The sequence below is a fragment of the Gordionus sp. m RMFG-2023 genome, chromosome 3 (genome assembly GCF_954871325.1).
Source record: "Gordionus sp. m RMFG-2023 chromosome 3, tfGorSpeb1-WG-v2, whole genome shotgun sequence".
Classification (NCBI taxonomy): Eukaryota; Metazoa; Nematomorpha; class Gordioida; order Chordodea; family Parachordodidae; genus Gordionus; species Gordionus sp. m RMFG-2023.
Genome location: NC_088777.1, coordinates 32,969,867 through 32,992,616, shown reverse-complemented (window position 1 = coordinate 32,992,616; position 22,750 = coordinate 32,969,867). Strand labels below are relative to the sequence as shown.

The window sequence follows — 22,750 nt, the reverse complement described above, 5'->3', positions numbered from 1 at the left end:
GGCTTAGTTAATAAATTTATTTTAGTAGCATTTTTTTTTCTTCCAGGCTATATTTAATTTTAAAATAATTCTCAGTTGTATCTTATTGACTCGGTCTATTAATATAAGAAAATTGATTTTAAGGCGCTCAGGTTTCTTAATCTTATCAATTTTAAAAAGACTTATGGGTATTCAAAACAATTTGCTAATCCTGTCTCATTAGAAAAACTTGTCAATATAAATGATTCTTTAAAAGTTCAAATAAGAAAGTTTTTCTTGTAATATGAATCGAAAATATATTGAGGGATGATGTGTAGAGGAGGCGTGACGTTGGGTACTTTATACCTGGAAAAATTTTGGCGTTTTTCCTCCAGATAAATTTCTCCCTGAAGACACTGGAAAGTAACACATTCCGGTTTTGAAAAAGGGAACTCCCTAAATTTGCATATCTATAAAGTTATATGAAAAAAAAATTGATAAGTGGCCTTGTATTAACTTACTTCCCATTTTGAATGTTCCTGCCAAATCTCCATCCGTTGTTATTGAATGAACCTGACATTATTACTATTTCTATTATATCCTCCCTTTTTAGATGTAACAAATTTTTCTCATCTTCCACTACTTCATTGTCCAAATGATCAGCGCTTCTAGCAGCAGAGGAATAGTCGTTTGGATTATAAGAGAATAATGCCTTTACATATAATTTTCTATAGGGGGGTTTTTAAAATATACATTAAAGGAAAGGATTATTAAAAAAGAGTTTCATTATATCTGTTGAGAAATACTAGGAGAACTAAACCTATAAGTATTAATTAAATATTTTAATATGATTTCAATTTCGTTTTTTTTTAAAATCATCCGACTTCTGATCTGAACGATAATATTATTCATACAATGGATACTTTGTAAGTGGATACTTTGAAATATTTTATTTGACTAAAAAGAAACATGGTATTCTTTTATTTCAAACTATATTGCATTATAAATATCCTATCAGTTATCCAAAAGATAATTGACTTTTAAAAAAAAAATCAATTTAAGAAATAAACTTACTTTTCACTAGAACCATACAATTCTTCCTTATTGTAATTATGTGTTATATTTTGATCTATATCACCGCAATTCGTTGACATAGCTGCTTCGTTAGGTCCTAAAATATAATTTTAAATATCAAGGCTAGAGAAAAAAATAACTAAAAATTAACCCAGCCTGTATAGATAAAACATGCAGTCTTAAAATTACCTATAAAATTAACTATTTAAAAATCAAATAATAAATATTCTTAAACTTTTCCTTTTCAATTGCTTTGACATTATAAAAATTCTTATAGTGTTTTATAGGGATAGAATACCTTAAATTATAATATCAATTTACTAAAGTAGTGACAAAGAACATTAGAAATAATTACTAATGAATAAAAATGTAACGACAAAAGTAACTGGCAAAAAGAAAAAAATAATATTTTTTGTTGATTATCTTTAGGCGACTTATAAAAATGTCTATGGGGGCTATAAAAAAATTTAAAATTTTTAATTAATTGTAAAAAAAAATAACAAAAAAACTTGTAATTTTTATTTTGCATAGAAAATCTTATTTTTTTGTTACCCTTAAATTTTTATAATATAAATGACTAAATAATATTTAATATATTTTTATTTTATGAAAGATATAATATAATAAATGTTAATATTTATTACATTAACCTAAATAATATTTAATGTTAGTCATACGAACATTCTGCAACAAACATTTACGGAAATTGTTAATAGCATTTTAATAAATTTTCCATACTCTGAAAAAATCGACATGATTTTTTTCTTACTTTGTTCTTTTAATATGGTTATGAGTCCTTTAAAAGGAATTATATATATATTTTTCAAACTTTGTGTAGTCTGAAAATATATCTATGAAGAAATAGGCGATCCATTTCAAAGCATCTCCCTAGAATACTAAAACATAATTTCCATCAGGTTTGGATCTCTATTAATTAAATGATCCATTATTGGTTTGTTGAAATGATTTTTTATACTTGCAATAGGGTGATCTAAAACTTTATGATAAATTTGTCTATAATATTTAATAACTGACCCGAAATAATGGTATAATAACTTAGAACATTTTTCGATTCTTAAAGGCGTTTTTTCTATTGCCTTCTAAATATAATCCCTTTACTTTTAAATTAACTTCTCCCCATATAATTATCATCATGTCGTATTGCATCAGAGTTTTGATCAGGATTTTTATTTTATATTTAACAATTTGAAAAAATAACGATGAACTTTGGATTTTAGATTTTAAAACTTCTACTCTCTCAAATAGTGTGTTATTTTAAGAAATAAGTTTTCAAAAACTTTATTTGGTGGAATAAATTTTTTAGTCATGTAGAAACCCCACCGCGAAATGTATTTATAATTTCTAATAAAAGGCTTATTTTATAATTCCTTTATAGTGATATTATTTGCATAAGCGTGTGTAGAGGGTAATTGTCATAAAGAAGTTGAATATCATTTTCATCTCAGACAAAACGAAATGTGTACATGTATTTGGGAGAATCTCGAATAAATGAAGATAAATTTTTCATAGATACTATAAAATCGCAAATTTTTACAATCGTATTAAATGAATTGTGTACCATAAGATATAATGTAATACCTGTACAAATCCAGATTCTTAATTACGAAGTAGTGATAACCAAATACCTTTCCACTAACGTACGAAGTTCCATCATAACATTGATTTGAGATGTGATATAATAATTTATTTATTTTTTATCGGGGCCTGGAGAAAGAGGAGAAATGAAAGAGCATAGCAATATGGAAATACTAATATAATTAATCTATTTTCTTTCTCATTTTTAGATATATTCATCTAATCTGTGCCTATGTTTCTTTATATGATAATTTCTCGAATTTAAAACTACTGTTTATCAAATATAATGTCTCATATACATCAAGGGCTCTTGTAGATAGTTTGTTTAGTCTAGGAAGCTTATTTAGTGGAAAAAGAGAGCACACCTTTTAGGCATCAATTTTAAAAATATTCTATGGTTAAAATAAAAATTTACTAAGTCCAAATTTTATAATCGTGGAAACGATTGTGTAATCATTTTTTTAAAAAAATATTTAATTATATTATAGGCTGTGACCTAAATATTCAAAATATAAATAAATAAATTTATTAATTTTAATGTTTTAATGTAAAAATAAAATATTGGTCTATATCATTTTTCAGAATTTACAAAAATTTATTATTTTTTAAAAAATAAAAGAAATAAATAAAATTTAGCTCAAAATTTATAAACTTGTGAAATTCTAAGGGAACAACGTAAGAATATTAATTTATATTTTTAAATTATAAGAAATGGACAGTATCTAAGCCCATTTTATAAATTTACTGAAAAATTATAGCTATATATATTATAATAATGTTTGTTTTAGTGGCAAAATATTCATTTATGGGGAATGTAAGAGTACATTGAAACCTTTGGAGTAAATTTAAAATTCATAGATTCAACAGCAAACAAGATCATATGGGAGGAAATTGGAAATATATAACCTAAATTATGAGATGAAGAAAAAATTTTCAGATGTAGAAGTTAAATTCAATAAATTATATGCTCTCATCCATCAAAAATCAGTGTAAATTATTGCTATAGAACACTTTAATAAAAGGTTCTGATGTTCTTATTATAAAAAGCAAGGATCACAATATTTTTGAATAAGGAAAATGAAGATATTACCAAACATTCCAAGCAATTGAGACGACCAATTATAACATTAAAAGACAAAAATATCGAAATTTTTTATTTTAAGAATCTAAAATGAGGTTTTAGGCATCATATTTAAATCAATTGAACAATATGTCAGTAGAACAAATTTTAAAATTAAATTTTGAAAATTTATCATTATTTTTGTAAATAAAAATTATCAATATTTTTGTATTATTTAATGTTTTTATTACAATTTTATAATAAATGATATATATTATATTTTATATGTAAAAAATATCAAGCATTTTGAATATTTTAATTTACAAAACTTTAAAAAGTTTTTGATGCTTTTGGTCAATTTTTCATATTTCCAGGGCCGTAGCCAGGATATTTCAGCTAGGGGGGCCAGCTGCTTAAAAAGAAATTTTTTGCTATTTTTATTAAAAATTTATTAATGTAATAAGAATATAAAATAATACGACGATTTTTATTTTTAAATTTTAACATAAATGAATTAAAGGATAAATTTTGTGTTATTTTTTTTCATATGCCATCAATACTAAATTTTGCTTGCGTTGATCTTTCATCGACTCTATAGTGCTCGTTTGAACCCTCTTTATTGTAGAGAAAGAGGTCACACAAGAAGCCGTTTGTACCCTAATGATGATGACTGCTGAGTAGCATTTATACAATTATTTAAGTGATGATATTGTTTTTGTACATAATATTTAGTTTAAAAATTTGTTTCTTTAACTTCTGAAGCTAATAATCCTTTAACTATTTCCATTTAATGATGTAACGTTTCCATATTTAAGTTTAATAATGATTCTAATCGGGTTATCTTATCCGATATAAAGCAATCAGGGTCAGAAGGGGACAATATATTAAAACATGATAGAAGATTACAGTCATTTTGTGTTAATCTATCTAAAAAATAAACACAAAGTAATCAATAATTTCATAAAAAATTAATTTTAAAGAACTCCAATTGGAGTCTTTTTCATAAACAAATTGTAATTTGGTCTCGACTAAAAAATCTTGAAAATTTATAGGCGTTTTACGTACCCTTGATGATTTGTGGGGAGTGAGATTAAATCTTGCTAAATGTTTTCAGCCTTAATTCTAATCAAATCAAAAGAATTATCGCTTCTTTTATTTTTTAATATATTGATAGTGGAATCAATACAATTTTAACATCCACTAGATTAGTACCTACTGACTGTAGATACTTATTTAGTGGATCTATTGTTATTGTATCTCATAAATTATAATGGCTAATATAACGTAATTTATATTAACGCATTGAGATAAAAGACCAGAGGCTTGGACTGAATCATGAGAAAACCTCTGAATTAAAAGTTCTATTAGAAAAGTAAAATAATACTTCACCAATAGCCTCAAAATTCATAAATGATGCGAGATGCTTCTAAATGACCAGTCCACCTCTGGTCTAAGAGTCTCTTAAGAGTATGGTTTGCATATTTACAGGATACGTTAAAGCTCCTAAAAAATTATACAACGCATTGTATAAATTAAAAAAATTAGAAATGATAACAATGTTATTATACCAATTTTGAACTACAAGAAGCAACATGTGGTTGTAGCAATGTATAAAAGGAACTTTTTTATTAATTTTTTTTTTGAATGGGTTTGCACTCCTTCATTTCGGTCAGATATAACGTTTACCACATTATATACCTGGCTTATTATATTCGTTGAATAAATATTTAACTCATTAAGTTGCTTTAAAATGTAATTAGTAATGCTTTCAGCAGAAAGACATTGTAAATTAATAATTTCTATTAAATTTTCTTGGACTTCTCCAGAAAAAAATATAACGAATATTTATGTCAGGTTTTAACAACCTTATGCATTTTTTGTCTAAACAGTCTTAAGACAAATAAAAGGCATCTCACTCTTGTTATATTTATCTGAAATATATTCAAGCACCATATCTGCCATAATAGATATTACTTCGTTTTGAATCTGGGGTGATGTATATTGAGCATTTTTGGGTATAAATTTTATAATTTTATTTAATTCAGGATCTTTTTGGATGGTGCATGAAAACAAATCCAGAAGAATAAATAATGTTTTCATCAGTTGTAGCATCCTTAATTTTTGTTGAACCAATCCCCACGAAAAGGTAGAGGTAGCTCCTGTATGCTAAGAACTAGCATCAAATCAAATATTGATTTAAGATAGTATAGATTACGGTTAATTTGTTGGCTTATCAAAATTGTTGTTTTCTCAGTATTTTCTTTATAATTCTAAAATATTCACCGTTGTTTTAAACAACTGTTATATAATAATAATATTGTGATTGAACCATAATAAATAAAATAATTATCATTGAATAAGTACAACTTAAACGTGATTAAGCTCCTATATAATGTCATACACAAACACACATGGAAAATGAATGATGATTTATTATTGGATAAAAATAAAACAGGATAGGAAGAAATTTACAAACTATACATGTTTTTTGAATAAATATTTAAAATTTATTATAAAAAAAATATTGGGGGGGGGGGGGGGCGGAAAAATTTCTGGAGGCCATTTTTGGGGGCCAAAGGTTTTTTCTGGGAGACAGGTTTGGGGCCAAAAAAAAATTCTGGGGGTCTGACCCCCCTCGTGGCTACGGCCCTGCATAACTCTTTTACAAAAATTTATAGATAAGTAAGTTATTAATTATTTTACATTTTTTTTATAAAAATAATATCCCATTGTTTCAGTGATTATAATATTACTAGTTAATAACCCGTCAAGAATGATGGGGTTGAGGGGTAATTAGTTAGTTTGTGTATATGGTACTAAATATGCTTTATATTAAAATTTAGGAGAAAAAGAGGTAAAATTGTTGCAATGTAACCCGTGAGCATTAAGGGTATTAGAAATATCAAAATTTAAATTTGTTAAAGGAATCATATTGGGTAAAATTAAAAATAGAGATTCTTCAAAATTTTTGAATTTTAAATATGGGCTGGACATTGGCCTAAAAAATTTTTTTGCAGACACAGCTAGACCTGATCAGAAAACCACGTCCCATGTAACTTTCCCAAAATTTTGCCATTTATTTCTATTGTAATTTAATAATAATGTCTTAAATTTAATTTTATATTTAGAATAAAATTTAAATTTGTGATAGAAATCATATTGAATAAAATTTAAAATAGATATACTTTGAAATTTTTGTATTAAATATGAGCTAGACATTGGCCTGAAATTTTTTTTTGCAGACATAGCCAGGCGAGATCAAAAAACCAAGTCCCATGCAACTTTCATAAAATTTTGCCATTTATTTCTATTGTAATTTAATAACAATGTTTTAAATTTAATTTTATATTCCATTTATTCCTATTGTAATTTAATAACAATATTTTAAATTTAATTTTATATTTAGAATAAAATTTAAATTTGTGATAGAAATCATATTGGGTAAAATTTAAAATAGATATGCTTGAAAATTTTTTAATTTTAAATATGGACCAGACATTGGCTTGAAATTTTTTTCTCAAACCTGGTTAACCCATAATAATTTTGTAATTTTTTCCCAAGCCTGGAGATAGGTAAATATCTGAAAACCATATTGTTGGGAAAATTTTCTCAAGCCTGCCAAAGACCATAATAATTTTGTTAGTTGAGAACTGAAATAAAATATATAAAAGTCATAATTCATTTAAAAATAAAATCAGAACATGAAAGTTGCATAGGCTTGGTTTTTTAATCAGGCCTGGCGATTTCTGCAAAAAAAAATTTCAGGTCAATGTCTAGCCCATATTTAAAATTAAAAAATTTTCAAGCATTTCTATTTTATATTTTACACAATATGATTTCTATCACAAATATAAATTTTATTCTAAATATAAAAATTAAATTTAAGACATTTTTATTAAATTACAATAAAAATAAATGGCATTTTATGAAAGTTGCATGGGACTTGGTTTTTTGATCAGGCCTGGCTATGTCTGCAAAAAAAATTTTCAGGCCAATGTATAACCCATATTTAAAATTCTAAAATCTTAAAGCATCACTATTTTAAATTTTATCCAATATGATTTCCATCACAAATTTAAATTTTGATATTTCTTATACATGCTCACGGTATACATTTCAACAATTTTACCTCTTTTTCTCTTAAATTTTAATATTTATATAAAATTTATTAATAAAGTATATAAAGTAAATAATTACCCTTCAACCCCGTCAGCTAATATGGTAATAAACGGCAGAATTTTAAAAATATCAGCTATTAATTAATTAATGTACATATAATTATATTTTAAATTTAATTATAATCAAGTTGGTGCATGCTTAAAACATACGACTTTGAAATGGGAGGTTTGTGGTTCGACTCTCGTAGAGAGCAAAAAAAATAACATTACACTATTTTAAATTACATAAGGAAGATACGAAAACGATCATGTTTTGATCATGGAGATTTTAGATATTGCACTATATATTTTTTCATGTATATAATATGAAATATATTAGTAAGGCATCACTAATGTTCAATATTCTAGAAGATGCCATACAGCATATCAACGCCAGGAGATATTAACAGTTCTACTGTAGCCATTTTGTGATTATCAAGAGAGGGGACCATCCCCATTCTTTGCAGGTTCTGCAGGTGCATATTATGTATACAAGAAAGGCGGATAGAGGTCCCCATTCATTGAAACAGTGGTTACTAATCGAGCGTTTAAAAGACTTTACCACTATAGCGTAAAACATTCAATAGATTCCCACCGAGTATACTCCTTCTGATGATAGAAACAGACTCTAATATGATATGCTTGACCCTAACATGATATGCTCTTTTGAGAAAAACTTTAGTATCCATGGTTTCTCTGAGTTCTCGCTAACTATAGTTAACTTATAATACAATATTAGATACGGTCGACACACCTTCTCCGATTTACGATCTACAGAACTCATCAATCTTTTCCTAGTCTTAAAACAAAGCTTATAAAAATCCTTCCCTCAAGATTTTATTCAAATCTAAAATTTAAAAAAACTATCTACATATATTATCATAACGATACATATTTTTACTTTTCTATATACGACTTTTTTATAATGTAATATTATTGTCGATCGCTTTTCTATAAATTTATATACAATTTATCTAGTTTTACTTTATACTACTTATGTTTTTCAAATAAAAGTGCTGAGCTATAAAACCAAGACACTCTCTAAAAATTTTCCTTTTACCTTAAGGATAGGTATAATATTTTAAAAATTACCCTCAAGGTCATTTATTATAGATGCTTTTACTATAAAAGAACAATGTTTTTTTATTAATTTAAGATGAAAGCCAGTCTGAGAATTAATATAAATAACCACTACAAGATGTCACATTAAAAATTGGGAGGTGGGGCGTATGGTTATACTAAATAATTATTTTATATAATTAAACCAAATTGATTTTGATATCAAATTCAGTATTTTCCTAACCCAGAATTCATAGTTAGCGCAAATTCGCGGCGAAGTATACAAAAATACGGAGAATACTTTTGGGTGTATGTTTCCTCATATATATTATGGAAGGTTTTGGCAGTAGCCCCTACATTTCTGAGTGATGGAAGCAGAATACCCCCCTGAAAAGTACCCCCTCCTTCGAAAAAATGGTTAATTATTTTTTGACTCCTAAATTTCAGAAATAATTTTTATAGCATCAATCTTTAATATATATTATAAATAAAATGTAAAATAATATACTTATATTATTTTTAAAATAAATTAGACAAATAGGAGAAGAGAAAACGAATGAATTTATAATTTCATCTATATTTAAATGTTTAAATAAAAAAATTTCCATTGATAAAATAGTTAAATTATTAAGAAATGGATCTTTCATGGTACTACGAAGTCTTGTTTTAATTAATTTAAATGACTCTTTTGGCTAATGGTTAATAAATATTTATATAAAATTTTTAGGGAAAGCAGAAAAATTTTAAAGTAGACGATAAGTAAACGAATAGTTTTTTCAGCCTGAATAATTAAGTCACAGAATTATCATCATCATCTGAAGATACTAAATAATGTATTTTATAAGATAAGTACAAAAAATTAAATATTTAATAAAAAAAATTACTTTGCTATTCGTCCAATTTTGAGAAATATTCTTAAAAGCTACTATATCAAAGCTTTTTTTTATATCGTTAAAATTAAGCCCACCATGTCTTCTTCTAATGTGGTCTGTCCATTTATCATCTCTTATATTATGCCATGTGCAATTATTAATTAAGCATTTGTATTTTTTTTGGTTAACATTTTTGGGCATATTTTGAAATTGAGAAAAAAATTTTATTACAAGAAATCTTGGATAGCAATCCAATTTGCCAAACATCTGCCAAAATTTATTAAAATGTAATAATAAGACCTCTCACTTATTATTTAATTTAATCTGTATTAACGGAATTACGAGTTAGTCATAAACCAGAAATCACTTGGTTATGGATGGGTGTAGTAAAACAATAAAAGAATTAAATTTAAAAAAAAGGAAAAAAAAAGTACCCCACTCAAATTTTCAGAAGAAGTTGCTTCGGACCCCCCCCCCTTAGTTGTGGGCTTTTATACCGCTTTTTGCTGCTTAGGTTATATTTTTTTATTTTAAATTTTGGAAATCATATAATAAAGATAATTAATGAGATATATACAAATGTTTAATATAATTAAAAGGTAACTAGTTACTTTGTCATTACATTTAAAAAATACAACAGTAATTTAATGAAAATATATAAATAGTTATCGCCACTAGTTATTTAACATCACTAAAATGCATCTATACGATCAATTTAGCAAGGAATTTAAATTATGACACTTAACCAAAAATATTTTTTTAACCTTGCAAAGACATATTTACTCTTCTAGACGATTGTGAAGATGAAGTGGATTGAGATCCAATTCCTCCTTGTAACCCATGGATTCTTGTGTTATTACTATACTTGTTTTCTGATTAATATTATTTATTCTATAATTATAATGTATGTCGTAGCTTATTAAAACATTTATTATAATCCGTTTTTCATTAGGGTGTGTATAAATCTTTCACATTTAAATATTTTACATCGCACATCTTTTAATTTTTAACAATTTGCTTTTGCTGGAATTTTATTCTAGGAAGTGTATAGTATAAAGCTATAAATTTCCGAAATTGTGCTCTCCTATTTTGAATTAATTTTAATTAAATTAATTTATATTAATTAAAATTTAACCCAAAATTTTCTAAAATTAATTGATACTTCTACATGATGGAATACAATTAGGCAAAAATTATGCATTTAAAATTAAGAATACCTCTATAATTATATAAATTTTAAAGATTCCTCTATACCCTCCTATTCCTCCATACCCTTCGACTATTAAAGATCTGCAATGCTCGGCCCGGTCTGTTTTGGTCCTTAAGAAATTTTGTATAATTTGTCTGCCCCGTTAATTTTTTGCCCGGCTCGTTAAAATTTTACGTAAAGTTCGCCAATTTTTTGTACAAATCCGGCTATCAAATTTTTAATATCTATATCTTATTTTTTCCCCCAGTGTGCCAATTAAGGCTCTTATATCTCTCCAATATGGCTATCCATTTCTTTCCATAACAGTAATTTTATAAATCAATGTTTGATATCTGTATGATGTATTTGTAGTTGGATTATATAATAAATAATAAGATTTCAAAATATTAGGTTAAATTCAAAAAAATATATCAAATTTTTTTTTTTACAAAAAATCAGAGATTTTGAGGTCCTGCCTAATTTTTTATGTATATATTTATTTTACACGACTTTGGGCTAAGCTGCAGATCTCTAATATACAAACATCTAACTCATTTTAACCTCACTGGAGAAATCACAAATAAACAGGTTCGAATCACTATTTTCTCCTATATTTCTTCCTTTAACTAGTTCGCACATATATTAAACTTTTCAAATTATATAGTTGACCAAAAGATAACTAAAATTTTTGCTGTGTAAGAAATTTTATGAAGAGAAAAAAATATTCCAGTGTTAAGGAGATGATTATCATCTAACTCGAGAAGATAAATGAATATCACACATTTATAAGAAAAGAATGGAAAAAGTTTATAATTATATAAGGTACCTTCAGCTATTGCATACAACCTCGGGCTGTTAATTGATTCATTGACTCCATCTTTATGTTTGTTATTTATTCCCCCGTTAGTATTAGGGCAATACAAGCTTTCCACAGGTCTAGAAATATTTCTATTGCTTGTGTAAATAGGTTGATCGTTCAAGACAGCATTTAGATTAATAGGATCTTTTTGTAATTTGAAATATATTTATATTATATATTAAGGGTTTAGCAAATTCAGGGCTATACTTCATTTTTTATATTTGTCCCAAAAAATCCCACACGAAATAAAAAAGTATTTATGCCAGGCCCAGCCTGAATTAAATATATTTAAAAAAATTGTTTTTTACCATTACTTTATGTTTTATTTTTAATTTTTTTATATAAAAAAAATAGTAGACATTAGAGATCCGGTATCCGGCCCGAACAGGTTTCAGGCCGGGCCTATTTTAAAAAAAACTGGTTTCGGGTCGGGCCCTAGAATTTTTTTAAAAATATATCTAAATTTATCAATTTTATGTTGAATTTTTTATGTAAAATAAAAATATTTGATTTTATTTATAGAAACTAGACCCCATATAACATATATCGTTTATTTTGAGTAATTATAAAAATTAATTTCTATATTTAAATAAATTCCAGCCGAGCCGGGCAGGTAAATTTTTTCAATTCGGGTTCGGGCCGGGCCGGCAAAACTTTTTAAACTAAACTTTTTTAAAAAAATTTCGGGACCGGCCGGGCTTGAAAAATTAGGCCCGATGCATATCACTAGTAGACATTGCATTATTATACCCTACATAAAATATAAATGTCGCCTAGTTTCCTATAAATAAATAAATTTTTTAATTGTAAAAAAATTATTCTACACGCGAACAAAAAAATATCGGCATTGTGTTTCTTGCAAAAATTTTAAAATATATTAATTTTATTTCACAAAATTGAATCATATTATACATCTAAATTTAAGCCTGATGTAATTTTTAAGACAATATTAGAAATTTTTTTAAATAACCCAGCTCGACGCCAGTTTGGGCTGGGCCGGATTCGAGCTAGGCATACTATTGTATACATCTCTAATTCATATTCTAAGACCAGATGTTTGATAATAATATTGTTTCAGGTTATTATTTTTGAAGGAAAGAATATTGTGAACCAGAATTCCGTTTAGCCTTTACTTTAGGGTTTGTGGTTCGGTTTGGTCTTAGAAAATCGGGTACAGACCACTAGTATTTTTTTTAAAGAAAAATTATTGCCTGAAATTCCAGGATAGGGACTCTATACATGCTAGATGATTCCTACAAAATGAAAAATCTTTCGAAATTAAATGTGCGCTAGTGTTGGTAAACGGCTATTTTGCCAAGATATATTAAGCAAGCCTCGAGATTTTGTTAATAGATTTCTAAACCTTTCTATATTCTAAGCAAAATCTGCAGGTTGGGTAATATTTTAGGCTAAAGGCTTAGCCGTTTTTAAAAGAGCCGTTTTTAAAAGAGCCGTTTAACAAGACAAATGCGCACTATAAAGATGAAATTTTAAAATTCGCTAAAACAGATTAATTTTTCAAAAACCTGCTATAGTATAAATTATAAAATGGTTCCATTTACATTTAATTAATGTATTTCTAAATCAAATTTTAACTTGACTAGTATCTCATTAATAACTCGGAATTTTAACAGTGAAAGGAATAAAAAAAAATTGCATTTTTAGCAATAGTATTACTAATATCATATTAATTTAAGAGGATACAACTTTTATATCAGGTAATTAGATTTGCGTTTTTAAGTTTATTTTAAAAAAAAATTGGTTGTATAATTTATATTTTATATATTTTATTGTAGCTTTTATAGTTGATATATATGTTTTCTAATAAACTTTATTCAACCTAGTTCATTCACATACATAAATTATAACTTGATAGTTAACCCCAAAGGTAGACACGTTAAATTGCATCAATGTCAAAGTCGATACCACGCCGCCTTTCCATTAATAAACTAATAAAAATTTATTTAAAGCTCAGATCTCAAACAATTTTGAATCATGTAATCATTTAACAGGCGATAGTTTAAGTCCCGATAGTCAAACAATTCTCTCGCTTTGAGATTACATATGCATGTCAGCTTTCCCAAGCAATATTAATAAAAACTAACACCTTAACAGAAGCAAAAATAAAATTTAAAAAACTGACTTTATTTTCTCACAATAATTAAATTTACCAACAGACTTTTTTTTTCTTTTCCACCGTCATTTTCACTTTTTAATACATTAGATCATAACTTCAACTCTGGAACTCAAACGATTTTTTTAGCCCAAGACCCTCACGGCCCGATGTCTAATTTTTTTTAGATCTTAGCCCGGCTCCTGGATGCCTTAAATTTAAATCTTAACTTTGATCATTAAATGATGTTTATCTACTTTATTATTTATTATAAAATATGATAGGATATGAAGATGAATCGTAAATATTTACCATCTCCAGATTTTTTAAAACTTTTCTTATTCTTTTAATTAATTTCATAATTGTGATATACAGGTAAAAAGGAAGAATAGGAACGAGATATAACATTAATATTATTAGGGCTCTAACCTATATATTGATGATGTGGCAACCGGTCGGCCTTGCAGGAGATACTAATATAAGGTTTCCTTTTTAAAGTATTTATTATTTTTATATTTTGCTTTAAATAATATTAAAGTTTAAATTAAAAAACACGGGAATGATAACTAATTATCCTGAATATAGTTAGGTAATTGCCCTATTTTAAGACTTTATAGCCGGAAATTATCATATTAGATTCGGTTTTTTCTTAAAATATATGGAGCAACTTTGAAAAAATAAGGTATAGATTAATTCACGCTTTAATCTTCGTGTATTTTGTTCAGGAAGAACTTGTAGATTGAATCTAAAATTACTCGATTTTTAGGCATTATCCAACTATAATCCTGAATATTATAAGGGAACCTGTAAGTTAACATAAATTTTAGACATGCAGAGATAAAATTATTCAATTAGTTTTGGAGCCAGATCTAGACCAGATTTTATAAATTTGGGAACATTTTAGGGCCCTTGTCCCATTTTATGCTGTTTCGGCTGTATATTTTGTAAATTGTTTAGAAAAGTAAATGGGAAATATTAGTAATATAGATAATGTTACGGTTTTATATATTTTTCAACTGATTATTTGATATTAATCGCGGACAGAAATGTCTTAAACAAAATTACCCAACGACAAAAGACACCGGACAAAATATTAGAAATATATTTAAATGCTTAAAAAGAGGGTAATTTTAAAAATATTTACCTTTTTGAGCGTTTATAAATATTATTTGAAAATCGGGGTATTTTTGTACGGTGTCTTTTGGGAAACTTTCTGTCCGATGCCTCTTTGCCTAGGAATTTCCATCCGCTATTCAATTGATATTGCAAAGGTAATCTATTTGACATTTTTTTCTGAAACTAACTTGGACGAGAGTGGGGTATGGTTTAAAGGGTCGCCAGATACGGAATAGGGTTAATAAATCTAATAAAAACTATTTAATAAATCGGGTGGTTATTAGATAAATTGTTATATGCTATCATGTCAACTGATGTCATTAATAGTCTTTTACATTGATATGTATAAAACTTTCTTATTATCATTAAAATATCGCAATTATATATATACCTATTATTATGTTTTATTGCATCATAATATATTCTTTTTTGGAAAAAAGTTTATAAAAAATATACATTACTAGATATCTTTTTTAGCTTAAGTACTTATTGTGCAATATTTTATCAACCTGGATTTTTTTTAAACATTATTCGAGCCGGCATACAGGTATCTTCATAAATACTAGTAATATATAAAATATCATAATACACTATAATCATGATATATCTATGTTATAATATTTGTTCATTTTATATTATATATATAATATGTTTAAAGATATTATAATGATAATTGATATTCATATAATTTAAGGAATTTATGAATAAATCACAAGTAATCTAATTTGCTTAAGACAAACTTTCATATCTATCTATAACAAGTGGGGGGGGGGGGGGGGGGGGGGTAGAATTCTCCTTAGTTATCGTCATGGCGGTATTTAAGCTTAGAATAGTATAAATTATGTTAGGCACTATATAGTAGGGGAGACTGGTGTTAGGTAAACCGTGGGGCTTGGCAAACCATTTAATATTATTTTAAAATTATAAACACTAGAAGGTTAAAATTTTATCCTAATATAGATTTTATTAGTTTACATCTATAGACAAAAAATCTTTTGGAATGATTAATTATTAAAAATTTTATTTAAGAAATAAAATTTTGATGAAATTTTCTAAAGATTTTTACATAACATTTATTAAAATATATATTCATTTATATATAAATTAAATTTTATAGCAAAGTTTAAACACTCTTCTATAATTTGGGAAAGTTTTATGAATATTTATTATGTCTATATAGTATTTCAATCATTATTAGTAAATTTAGAGCTAGCGGGGCCTGCTAAACCATACATGTCAATCCATTTCAATAATTTTTTTTAGCAATTATTACATTATTCGATATGGTGCGAAAATATAAATCCAAAAAAATTAATATAGGAGAATCTTAATATTGATAATTATTTAGAAGTATATAAAAATTTAATGAATTAATATTATAATTGTAATTAGGCTATCAGGGTATATGAAAATTGTAGATCAACAAGGAAGACTAGCCAACTTACAGGTAAATTTATCTACGTTATCTGTCTTATTTTTAAGATATAATCACAATAATTTTATGTAATTTTTAAACAATATAATCAATTTTTAGCAATATTTAATAATAGAAATTATGTAAATATTTTTATTAAATGTAATTTATAAATGATCTTATATTTTAGATTGATTACAATTTAGATGAAATATAGTATTATTGTATTAATTTTATGTAATTCTTAAACAATAAAATCAATTTTTAGCAATATTTAATAATAGAAATTATGTAAATATTTTTATTAAATGTAATTTATAAATGATCTTATATGTTAGATTGATTACAATTTAGATGAAGTATAGTATTATTGTATTAATTTTATGTAATTCCTCTTATCCTATCCTTGAAAAAACCTCTTATCCTATCCTAAACTACTATATGAAACTTACTCAAATACTCATCTAATCTATTATCATATACTATAATCATTTAATTTAGATACCATTTATATATATATATTAATTGAATCTTTTTGAAACAGTTTCTTATATATATTCTATCTATCATCGTGTGTGATTGCTATTCTTACAAGGCGGATTCTCTGTAAGATATAGAATCGGCACGGTAATCATAATTAAATTTTTAATAAAGTTTTCAATGAAGGACCACAATATTAAGATTATCTCTTTAAATATAAGATCCCTGAATGAGAAACTAACTATACTTAGGCAAATTATGAAAGACCAACATTACGATATCCTCCTTTTACAGGAGACCCACCTTAAAGTAACTGAGGTAAGGAACCTCTTAGATTACACCTTATATTGCAGCTCAAATACAGAACACGTATCGGCTGGGGTGGCGATTATGATACATAATAAACTAATAAGATTCGTAAGCTTCAACCCAATTTCCAGCCGAATATGCTGCCTTACCCTAAACTTAGGATACAAAAAAGTCCATTTGTTTAATATATACGCGCCTCACAATGATAGCGTTTTCTATATGGAATTGGAGAATGTCTTAAAGGAACTACCGCATCGGGATGGCATCATTCTAGCAGGTGACTTCATTGCTTCAGTAGGTAAATCTAAGAACTCTTCCAGCCTTGGAAACGCCACATTAATACAAAGCACGAACCCCAACGGTATAAGGTTAATAGAAATCTGCGAGCTTTTCAACTTGAAAATTGGAAATACTTTCTTCAATCATCCAACTCATCACATCATGACTTACAAGAGTCCTTCCTTTGGCATTACCTCACAGATAGATTTCTTTATAATTTCCACTAAGATTTTCAAATGGGTGAAAGACATCAAGGTAATCAGTAAACTAAACCTTACACTTTTTACGGATCATTATCCACTGGGCTGTGAACTCAAAATTAACAACAGTATCTTCCCAAATCACACTAGACAGAACAGTCTAACCACTGTAAAATACATAGCTAGAAAAGACTTGGCACAACTAAATGACTTAGAGGTGAAAGAAGAGTTCGTCTCTAAATTAACATCATGGAGAAACTCAGTAAATGGCATGATAAACCCAAATCTGACCTGGAAGGACATTAAGCAGAATGTATTAGGTAGTATAACATCATGCTTAAGACCACGCACCAAGCGCAGAGAGTATACAAATAATTAAGAATCTCACAACAAATATATTCCACCATCAATTCGCAAGACATTATAGGAGGTACATTACCCACCGCATAAGAGCTGACAAAAGACTGTTTATTGCTAACTTATCGAATTCTATCCAATTCAATTTTGATAATAATAATATTTAAAAGGCCTTCCAATCTCTAAAACTACTCACCACCTTTAAAACTAATCCTTTACCAAGACTACAATTAAACAACAACAAGATTATAACTGACCCTAAGGAACAATTAGACTTATGGATAGACCACTACATGAACCTCTACAAAACAAGATGTGATTACCCCTTCCAATCACCCAGTCAGAATTTGAACAAGTCCAATATAGTCGGTGCCATCAAACGTCTAAAAATGCATAAAGCTGCTGGAGCTGATGGAATTTTTGCAGAACTCTGGAAGATAGAGATAGACCTAAGTGCCAGCTTACTACTTCCCCTCTTTAGGGAGATTTGGAATAGGGGCAAGTTTCCTGACGAATGGATGACATCAATTATACTAAACTTCCCTAAAAATAAGTCCCCAAACTGCCTTAAAGATTACAAAGGTATTGCACTAATTCCAGTCACACTAAAAATGTTCACATACATCATATCAGTCAGGATTAAACCAATCATTAACAGGTTCCTTTCTAATGCTATCACAACATACAGGAAGGGCAGAAATACTACGGAGTTGACTATGGCACTTAAGGTCATTCTGGAAAAGGCCATAATGCATAAATCCCCCATCTTTGCCCTGATGATTGATTTAAGTCAAACCTTTGACTCCATAATTCAGAATAAGATATGGCCCTTGCTGGAAAACATTGGAATAGATAAACATCTGATAGCGCTAATTAAGATAATTTACGACAATCATAGCGTACTCAGCATCTAAATATGAAGTCGCAACCTTATAGGGACCTCAAACAAGGTTGCATCCTTTCACCTAATTTTTTTAATGTAATAATGAATGATATCCTAAATAAATCCTTTAAACAGGAATATGCACTCAACACATATTACAGTGATCAACAACACCTCAATGATATGCACAACTCTTTAAACTTTCTATATTATGCTGACGACCTATGTATTCTAGCCAACTCAGAATACAAATTAAGAAATATTTTATCATTATTTGTCAACAACTGTGATGGATATGGTTTAAGAGTAAACTACACAAAATCCAAACTAATCACCTGAAATACTGATGCGAGTCACTTAAACCCCTTTAACTTTGAGGGTAATACGATAGAATTAGTGTCAGATTTTAAATACCTAAAAACCAGGATAACGTCATTAGGCCTCACCTTTTTAGATACGAAATCGAGAACGAATAATTCTAGACTCCGCTATCATCAACTGTCGAAATTATGGTCATCCAATTAATATCAACTAATTTAAAAATAAGACTCTTCAAGTCCCTAATTGTACCCATTTTTACCTACGGCCTGGAGACTTGGCAAGACTCAAAAAGTAACATCAGCACAATTCAGACTTTTATAAACAAATGCCTTAGAAGAATCACCAAAACGTATTACCCATACAACACATCAAATACAACGCTCTGGAATAGAAGCGACATCCTACCGAACAATCGTCTCATACCCTTGAGGAGACTAGAATTACTAGGCCATAGCTTAAGACACTCGCTGGAAAATATGATATTCTCGTCCTTGAAATGGTGCCCAGGAAGAAAACCCCTAAATACTATTGGTTGGCGAAATGTTTGATATACCTCTCGTTTGCAGATTTCATGGCGCTCAGTAAAAACAAGAAACACCTAAAGGAACATTTACAATACATGCTAAAATATGGCCTAAATTAATATCGCAACCGTTCTTCACCTTTACGTTCTTGCAATAAATGGAATAAGTGTATTTGATAATGATAATAACCTGAACAACAACAACATAACTTAACTTCCTTTATTAACCCACGACCTTCCTTTCTGGACACACGATATCGGCGACGATAATGATAACAATTACGAAACTATTAGTTGTATAACAGACAATGAGAAGATAAACTGGCTATAATAATAACGCAGTAAATCGGACGAACCCAAATACCATTGGCACAGCACATACAAGATCTACAGGACATACAATATTTTGGCACACCGAACAACAAACAAGGAAGAGACTCTTCATGCAAACTTAACATAAACTCTCAATACTTAACAAGATATAAGGGTTATTTTTTATGTTGCCTCACTAAATACCACATAAGGATGCAGGTACATTTTTTATATAACATTATTTTTATTTTTTCCTTAACACTATTCTGCCGGAAACGGAACTAATACATCACCATTATTGTACTTCTTCCTTCTTCACTTTGCTAACAGGCTACATAGTGGTACCGTCCACTATAATAAAACGGGTAGACATCATGTATGGGATCTATATACTAGTGAAAATACATGATGCACGCTTCAACTCCTGGTGGTAATGAATGAATGAATTTATAAATGATCTTATATTTTAGATTGATTACAATTTAGATGAAATATAGTATTATTGTATTAATTTTATGTAATTCTTAAACAATAAAATCAATTTTTAGCAATATTTAATAATAGAAATTATGTTAATATTTTTATTAAATGTAATTTATAAATGATCTTATATTTTAGATTGATTACAATTTAGATGAAGTATAGTATTATTGTATTAATTTTATGTAATTCTTAAACATTAAAATCAAATTTTAGCAATATTTAATAGTAGAGAATATGCTAATAAAATTTAAATGGTAATGGTAAAGAGATTATCATTTTTAAATTTTATGTTCTTAAATGTTAAACTTATAATTAAATAATTATATATTTTACTTGACATTTTTATTTTAGGTATTCCTAGATCAAACTTTATGAAATATTATAAGAGATATCAAGAAAGTGGCATACTTACTAGTGTAGGACAAAATAATAAAAAGAGGATATTCACAGAAGAAGAAGAGGGAGATATAACTAAATATCTGATTCAATCTAGCCAAATTTTTTATGGCCTTTCAATTAAAAAGGTATAGTTTATTCTTCATTATTTTATATTGTTTTTTAGATAAAAATATTAGCCTACCAAATGGCAGTAAATATGAAGAAAAAATTTCCTAAATCTTGGAAGGACAATTCAATGGCTGGCCATGACTGGTATTTAGGATTTATGTCAAGAAATCCTACTCTCTCCTTAAGATTCCCTGAAGCTACAAGTATGGCTAGGGCAACTGGATTTAATGAAGAAAATGTTCTATACTTTTTTGATTGATATAAAAGTTTATTAAATGATTTGTTAAGTAAATGTTTACATTTAATATTTAGGAATATTAGATGAACATAAATTAGAATGTATGGCAATTTACAACATGGATGAAACTGGACTTACCACAGTTCAAACCCCATCCAAGATTATTGCACAAAAGGGTCAAAAACAGGTAGGATCTATTACTTCCGCAGAAAGGGGTACCTTAATAACATTAACACTTGCTGTAAATGCAATTGGTCATACAATTCCTCCAATGTTTCTTTTTCCCAGAAAAAAATATTATGACTATTTTGTTAGAGATGGTCCATCTGCTCTATAGGGGTATCAAATGGTTCTGGATGGATGCAAGAGGAGGATTTTATTATTTTTTTGAAGCATTTTTCTAAACACACTCGGTATACTCCAAAGTCCAAAGTTTTATTAATCCTTGACAATCATATATCACACTACTCCTATTCAGCTGTCAAATTTTGTATAGATACGGGAATAATTCTATTATCTTTGCCACCCCATTGCACCCATAAATTACAGCCTCTTGATCGATCTGTTTTTGGGCCTCTCAAAAAATATTACAATAATGCACTCAGGAAAATTATTTACAATTTATGATATTCTATCGGTTATTAAGGATGTCTTGCCTTTAGCATCACCTCTCAATATACCAAATGGTTTTAAAGCATGTGGAATATATCCACTGAATACAGATATATTCAATAAAGAAGATTATGTGGCCTCAGTTTATGGAGATTCTATATGTGAACTTCCAAAAAGCCCATTATTAGAATCAAGCTCAGTATATTTGGTATTAAAAGATATTTTAAATACTAATAGAAACTTAGATATATGTTATGATACTCCATCTACCTCTTATGTTCATTTAGATAATATTCCTGGACCATCGTGCAATTTATCAATATCCTTGCCTCATCCCAAAAAGGAAATAGTCAGGAGAGTTAAAAGGAGAGCAGAGATATTTACATCATCTCCTTATAAAAAGAAATTAATTGAGAAAGAAAAGTAAATAATGGAAAAAGAAAATATTAACAAGAGAAAAATAGTGAAAAAATTATTCACAAAGATATTTGTGTTTGTTGTAAGCTGGAATATATCAAACATCATAATGGTGAAGAGTGGTACCAGTGCAGAATGTGCCACGAATGGGTACATGGTACATGTGCTAATTTTGATAAATTTTTTATATGTCCAAAATGTGTATTAAATTAACCAAAATTAAGTTTAAATTTTTATATATAATTAGCTTCAATTTATATGTATTATGATATTTTTAACAATAAAAGAATAAAATTATAGTATATGTATCATTATTAATAAATAAAAATACATTTCAATTTATTATGGCCTAAAAAAACCAT

The 22,750-nt window shown here is 27.6% G+C and overlaps 1 protein-coding gene and 1 long non-coding RNA gene across 2 annotated transcripts in view; one reads left to right on the top strand and one right to left on the bottom strand.

Annotated features, from left to right (window-relative positions):
* LOC135926907 (uncharacterized) overlaps positions 1–22,750 on the bottom strand; it is a 64,271-nt gene that overhangs the window by 14,193 nt on the left and 27,328 nt on the right. The window contains exons 11-15 of the mRNA XM_065462841.1: positions 11,792–11,968; positions 10,541–10,648; positions 1,033–1,129; positions 480–686; positions 325–414 (exon numbers count right to left, since the gene is read on the bottom strand). Coding sequence (XP_065318913.1) covers positions 325–414; positions 480–686; positions 1,033–1,129; positions 10,541–10,648; positions 11,792–11,968 — 679 coding nt within the window. The remainder of the gene's footprint in view (positions 1–324; positions 415–479; positions 687–1,032; positions 1,130–10,540; positions 10,649–11,791; positions 11,969–22,750) is intronic.
* LOC135926201 (uncharacterized) lies at positions 20,959–22,677 on the top strand. The gene is made up of 3 exons (XR_010571800.1): positions 20,959–21,138; positions 21,177–21,387; positions 21,434–22,677. It is a non-coding gene; the product is annotated as an uncharacterized LOC135926201 (long non-coding RNA).